Source organism: Microtus ochrogaster, linkage group LG2 (assembly GCF_000317375.1).
Source record: "Microtus ochrogaster isolate Prairie Vole_2 linkage group LG2, MicOch1.0, whole genome shotgun sequence".
Taxonomy (NCBI): Eukaryota; Metazoa; Chordata; class Mammalia; order Rodentia; family Cricetidae; genus Microtus; species Microtus ochrogaster.
In genome coordinates, this window is record NC_022028.1 from 32,268,669 (window position 1) to 32,275,995 (window position 7,327).

General features: G+C 38.7%; 1 protein-coding gene across 3 annotated transcripts in view; it reads left to right on the plus strand.

The window, feature by feature from the left end:
* P4ha1 (prolyl 4-hydroxylase subunit alpha 1) overlaps positions 1–7,327 on the plus strand; it is a 57,238-nt gene that overhangs the window by 24,427 nt on the left and 25,484 nt on the right. For all 3 annotated transcript variants that reach the window (XM_005360049.3, XM_005360050.3, XM_026785709.1), the window contains exons 6-7: positions 4,074–4,313; positions 6,626–6,822. In XM_005360049.3, the coding sequence (XP_005360106.1) occupies positions 4,074–4,313; positions 6,626–6,822 (437 nt within the window). The remainder of the gene's footprint in view (positions 1–4,073; positions 4,314–6,625; positions 6,823–7,327) is intronic.

Here is a 7,327-nt window from a genome sequence, read left to right on the forward strand (position 1 = left end):
TTCCTTCCTTCCTTCCTTCCTTCCTTCCTTCCTTCCTTCCTTCCTTCCTTCCTTCCGTTTTGAGACAGAGTTTCTCTTTATGTAGCTCTAGCTGTCCTGACACTCAGTAGACTAGGCTGGCCTTTAACTCACAGAGATCCACCTACCTCTGCCTCACAGTTTTGGGATTAAAGGTGTGCACCACTGCTACCTGGCTAAAGATGCTTTTTTTTTTTTTGTACATCTTTTTTTCATTTGGTATACATTGTGGGATGGTAAAATTTAATATTTTATATTAAGTAAGATTTTTTTAATAAACATACTTACTGGAGTGATCAGGTTTCTATTCTATTTTCTATTTCTATTAACTGCATTACATCATTTGATAGGATTATAACATTTAAAATTTGGCTTCTGGTTTACAATCCCACATTCAATAGGCATTAATTATGTCATATGTACAGTTACTAAGTATTAATAATCAGGCATCTGTGCTGGCCTGCCCTTGGGGTCCTGATAGGATACATCCTCAGTTGCAGCCACTAAGAGCACCTCCTGTACGCATTCACTGCATTCCCTTTTAAAAGGTGGGTTTTGCCCACCTCCCATCTCTCTCTCTCTCCATCCTCCCCTCTCTCTGCTCTCTGCTTCTCTGCCTGTCTTTCTCTCTCTTCTCTTCTGCCACTCCGATCCCCAGAGGCCCATTTCCCACCTCCCCTCCCCGCTTTTTCCATTCCCTTCCTCCAATAAAAAACTCCTTCATGTGAGTTCTGTTGTATTGCATCTTTCTCTTGCATTCTTGCATGCTGCTTTTTAAATTACAACACTAAGATCAGTACAAAAATTATATAATGCACAAGACAATACCTTTGTCATTTAAGGCACTTCTGTTCTTAAGATAATGAATGCCAGGAAGGGAGAACTTCCAGATATAGTAGGAGCACACAGAAGGGATCTTAATTCTGGGCTTCATACATGTGAAAATGACTTTATGGAAGACCTATTAAAATAATTGAGGTCTAATGAAGAAAGTGTTAGCCAGGAGAATGTTAAGGAGGTGGACAGGAGTAGGCAAGGAAAAAGTGTTCTAGACAGAAGGAACATATCTGAAGACCAGAAGGGAGAGAACCTATCTTACTCAGATAAGTAACAAACACTTTTTTTTTTTTTTTTGCTTGTTTGATTGATTTGATTTTGGCTTTTTGAGACAGGGTTTCTCTGTGTAGACCCTACTGTCCTGGAATTTGCTCTGTAGACTCAACCCAGAGATCCCTCTGCGTCTGCCTCTGCCTTTGTCTCCCGAGTACTGGGATTAATGTATCACACGGGCTAACAAGAACTTTGTGTGGTTTAGCACATTTCCAGTGGAACATGCATGAGTTAGGCATGGGGTGTGGTTGGTGAGAGCAGTGAGACATGAGGCTAACTAGGTGAGCAAACACGGTGCCTTAGAGGGCTTGTGTCATTTCCCCCATTTTCTCACCCATTTGTTCTTGTTTCCTTCATGCCAGCCGTGGAATAATCTCAGCTTCATGTGCTGTGTTGTCTTTTTTTTTTCTTTCTTTTTCAAAAACCCAATTCCCAGACAGTCTTCTGTAATAATTGTGAATAGATAATAACTAAAACATTCATAATCACTTTACCAAAGCAGAAGAGCTGAAGATCTGCCGCCCTTTATCATTATGCTTATTCATACAACACTGCCAGAATGTTGTCATTTACAGACTGTTACTGTGATGTCTCGTGTGTTGATGTACATACTCCCCCCATGTGCTTTGCATGGCCCCAAAACACACTTAGGCTTGCTGAATTGTGAACTCATTTTAGACATATACCAGCAGCACAGTAATGAGGGTCAACATTTTATATGACTGTTCGGTTTCTGGAATTATATCACATTAAACTATTAGGATTTTAATATCTGCTGTGGTTAAATGTGTCCCCTGCCAGTTTCAGCATTGAAACTTTATTACCATGAATCTGAGGCCAACCTGCATATATAACATAAGTACCAGACCATACAGGGATGTATAGCAGGGTTTTCTTTTATCAGCTTGTTGGTTAGTATTAATTGTCAATTTGACCAAAGTACAGTGCCCTGGGAAGAGATAGGCCTGTGGGCTTGCCTGTGGAGGATTGCCTTTATTATTAAATTGAAATAGGGAGAGCTGCCTACTGTAGGTGGGTTCATTCCCTCACTAGGGTAATGTATAAATTTAACAGAATTTTTTTGTTATTTTATTGAAAATAAATGTTTTCATATAGTATATTCTGATTAGTTTCCTATCTCCCAGCTCCTCCAGAATCCTTCTTTATTTTCCCTCCCACCCAAATTCACACCCTTTCTTTCTCTCTCCTATTATAATGCAACAGGCATCTAAAAAGATAAGAACCAAAATAGGACAAAACAAATGGGGGGGCAGAAAAAAAAACCCCACAAGAAGCACATAGAAACTCTGAGACACACATTTGCACACATATAGAAACCAGAAAAACACAATTGGAAACCATAACATCTAAGCAAAAGATCTGTAAGCCCCAGCAAAAGCATATGAGGGGAAAACCTTCAAAATTCTCTTGCATTCATTTGTGTTCACCATCTGCTGCTGGGCATGGGGCCCACCCTTAAGTGTGGTTTGTGTACCCAGTGAGGCGCCATTGGGAAGCATTCCCTGTATTCTCTGCTTTAACTCCATTTCCCTCCCTTTCCCTGTTCGATACTCTATTCCTGTTGTCTTTGCTCCACCCCCCCACCCCTGTACATCTATGACTACCCTTCCCACTAGTCCCTTATTCTGTACCTAACATCTGCAGTTAAACTGATGTAACAGCTAATATCTGCATATAATCTGATACATACCACATTTGTCTTTTCGGGTCTGGGTTTGTTTTTTTTTTGTTTGTTTGGTTTTTTTTTTCTTTTTCTAGCTTCATCCATTTGGCTGTGTGGGTTTTGTTTTGTTTTTTTTAAAGCTGAGTAGTGTACTACATTTGCTTTATCCATTCATCTGCTGATAGCCATCTGTTTCTAATTTTTAGCTATTATGAATAGAACAGCAGTGAACATGGTTGGGCAAGTGTCTCTTAATGTAGAGTCCTTTGGGTATATGCCCAAGAGTGAAACTAACACTCAAAAGGAGTAGATGATAAGAAATAATTAAACTCAGGGCTGAATCAGTCAAATAGAAACAACAGCATCAATACAGAGAATCAATGAAACACGGTTAGGTCTTTGAGAAGATCAATACGATTGGTAAACTCTTAATTAATTAAAAGAGAGAGAGAAGGTCCAAATCACTAAAATTAGAAACAAAAAGACTTTTTTAAAAGGATAAACTAGTCAGTGGTTTGTTTTTCTTTTGGTGCATCTTTCCGTTCATCTTCTTTTTCAGACTGTTCCTTAGGCATAAGATAGATAGCAGTTTTGTTGTTTTATCTTGATTTATGTTTCATTTTGGTAACTTCATCTGCTTCATATATACTTGATAAATGGATATTAATAACATATGCTATATGATTTCATCTAAATCTTGGTTTTTGTTTTTTGTTTTTTCACTTTTTTACATCAGTTTTGTGTGGATGCCATATGGGTGCCATGGCATGCATGTGGAAGTCAGAGGAACTTGTGAGTCAGTTCTCCTTCTGCTGAGTTTCAGGGAGGAAGTTAGGTCTTCAGCTTGGAGCTAGTGCCTTTACCTGCTGAGCCATCTCCTCGGCCTTAGGCACTTGAGGCACATCCCTTGTACCAGCTGTGTAATCCTGTCACACCGTATTCTGTTTGTTTATAAAATTAGGCTAATTTTTGTTTTGAATTTATTGTATATTTGTTTTGAGACAGGGTCTCTCTGTATAGCTCTGACAGTCCTGGACTCACTATATAGACTGGGCTGGCCTTGAATTCAGAGAATTCACTGCTTGACTTTACCTCCTGAGTGCTGGGATTAAAGATGGTGCTACCCACACCGAACTGATTATTGCTTTTCTTAATACTGGATTATTAAGAAGTTCAAATCAAAGTGAAGTAGCACTTGGAAAGTTTATGTAAGTACAGTACAATATGAAGATTGCCAATGCTCTGTGTTTTCTATTTGTAGGAGTGATACACAAGTCTTTCCTAACGGCTGAGGACTGCTTTGAGTTGGGCAAAGTGGCCTATACAGAAGCAGATTATTACCACACAGAACTGTGGATGGAGCAAGCGCTAATGCAGCTGGAGGAAGGCGAGGTTTCCACCATAGACAAAGTCTCTGTTCTAGACTATTTGAGCTATGCTGTGTACCAGCAGGGAGACCTGGATAAGGCACTTTTGCTCACAAAGAAGCTTCTTGAACTAGGTATGTTATTTGGCTTAATTTATGACATTTGCACACTTACCCGCTTATTACTTGTCTCCAACCACACAGCCATGTGTCTTTCACCAGAAGTCTAGCACTTGTCCCGCCAAAGTCCTTTGTCTTCTCACCACTTACCCTCAAAGTAGGCAGTAACTGAGTTTTCACCTAATGGTATCACAGCAGTCGCTGTGTTCCTCTGCCATTCTCTTTCCTCCGGGAAACTGGAGGAAACTGGAACAACCAGACGATAGTGGTGCACTCCTTGAATCTCCAGCACATGGGAGATAGAGGCAGGTGAATCTCTGTGAATTTAAGGCTAGCCTGATCTACATCTTGAGTTCCAGGACAGCCAGGACTATACAGTGAGACCTTCTCTCCAAAAAACAAAATAATGAATAAAGAAATAGGTCAAATCTAGATGAAGAACTCAGTTGAAAATTTACTTACCATGTAGCCATAGTAATTGCTAACCACTTTCCTTGAAGAACATTATTCTTTTTTGCATTTCATATTCAAAATGTTAGGAAAATGATATGCAAATTTTTAAAGTGATTTATTTTATGTGTATGAGTATTTACCTGCATGTGTGTAGGTGTATCACTAGGCCAGAAGATGGTATCGCATCCCCTTGAAAGTATGTGGGTGTTGAAAACTGAACCCTGGCCCTTTTCAAGAGCAGCAGTACTCTTAACTCCTGACCCATTTCTCCAGCTTCCCAGAATTCCTTGATTTCTACCCAAGATCTGCTATGTTGAAATCTTTGGAAATGGAATCTCAGAATATATAAAATAATAAATTCTGAAGAAAGTATATTTAATAAATTTTTTTTTGAATTTTTGAGATAGAGTTTCTCTGTGTAACAGCCCTGGCTGTCCTAGAACTCTCTTTGTAGACCAGGCTGCCCTTAAATTCACTGAGATCCATCAGCGTCTGTCTCCCAAGTACTTTGATTAAAGATGTGTACCTGAGTAAGATGATAGATGTTGGGGGCCGGAGAGATGGCTCAGAGGTTAAGATCACTGGCTGCTCTTCCAGTTCAATTCCCAGCAACCACATGGTGGCTCACAACCATCCCTAATGAAATCTGGTGCTCTCTTCTGACCTGCAGGCATACATGCAGGCAGAATGCTTATATACATAATAATAAATAAATCTTAAAGATGATAGATGTTAGAAAAGCGAGACTATTCCAAAAGATTGATCTTCTGAAAGTGAGCTTTATGATAATTGGTTTATTTCTTAGTTAGATGAATAAATCAAGATATTAGTTCAATAACATTTATCTTTCTTTTGTTTTTTTAAATTAAATTATACTTCATATTCTATGTAGAAAATTTATTAATATAGAAAAAGAGTCAACTTTTTTCCATCATAGTATATAGTCCCTCACTATACACATTTATTTTTCTCTATTATTATATGTCATAACATACACTATGATCTGTTTCAAAAGAACTACAAATAATTTACAGACCGAACACTTTGATTAATGCTACAAGTGATGCCTCTGCTTCCTGTTCTTTTTATTTTTATCTCTGTGGTTGCTTGGATTGGTTTTTACTTACTAGAATGTAGCTAAAAATTATCACTAGTAATTTCTGGGGCAGTTAGTGAATTTGTCATGTTCGAAAATTACATCTCTTCAGTTTCCTTTTTCCTTCACACTTAGAAATTTAGAGCTGACATCTACTCAGCCCTCAGATGTAAACTTATCTGTCTGTGGTGAATATTAGTTATGAAGTGGGTCTGCTTTGTCTTTACCACAGTGATTGCTTTGTAGCCACAAAATGATCCTTCCCATTACCTAAAATACATGGATGAGTAAGAACTTTGTTGTTGTTTTGTTTTCTTTTTGGTTTTTTTGAGACAAGATTTCTCCTTGTAGCCCTAGCTGTTCTGGAACTCACTCTGTAGACCAGGCTGGCCTAGAACTCGAGATCCTCCTGCCTCTGCCTCCTAAGTGCTAGAATTAAAAGCATGCACCACTATGCCCAGCTGAGTAAGGATCTAAAGTGTTGACACCAGATTGAACATTGTTCTGGGGCTGGTCAGTAAAGTTCTCAAAGTAGAAGCAGTAATTGCTGCCTAAAAGTTCAAAACTGTTTCTGTCCAGGGTAGCTCTATGTCCTGATTGACTAGGGCAGTGCTAGTTACACTTATTTTGGTACTAATAACTTTCATTAGTGCCTCCTTTCTCAAAAGCATTTTAATTAGGAAGATAAACTTTAGATCCCTGTGTTTATATTACAGTTTTTTGATGATTGAACAACTGAAAACTTGACCATGTACACTCTTTTATTTCTCTCTAATAGATCCTGAACATCAGAGAGCTAATGGTAACTTAAGATATTTTGAGTACATAATGACTAAAGAAAAAGATACCAATAAATCTGCTTCAGGTGACCAGTCTGATCAGAAAAGTACACCAAAGAAAAAAGGGATTGCTGTGGATTACCTGCCAGAGAGACAGAAGTACGAAATGCTGTGCCGTGGGGAGGGTATCAAAATGGTAAAGTGGAAAAAGTTAATTGTGTGTGTGTGAATATGCATGTGTTTGTGCATAGTGCTAGAGAGTAAAATCAGAACGACTGCACAAAGCAGTGTGCCGTACTGCCTTACTGTGGATGAAAATGCATTAATGTGCATGTGGTACGCATTGGTTCCTTTCCCAAAATGATGCAGACATACATTGTTAGTGAGTTTTTAGAGTAAGTATTTCTAAGTATAAACTCTTGAAAATATGTTTAAGTTCTTTGTCTACTAAGAAATTAAAGTTAGGGTTTCTATTTAGACATTGCAGAATGTTGACAGTCTAACCACTAACCACAGATGTGTATATTGCATCATCATGAACAGAATCACGGATTCCTATCAATAAGCTTTTGCTTTTATTGGGAGCTAATGAGCAATTCAAGAATAGAAAGACTTAGCCGGGCGGTGGTGGCGCACGCCTTTAATCCCAGCACTCGGGAGGCAGAGGCAGGCGGATCTCTGTGAGTTCGAGACCAGCCTGG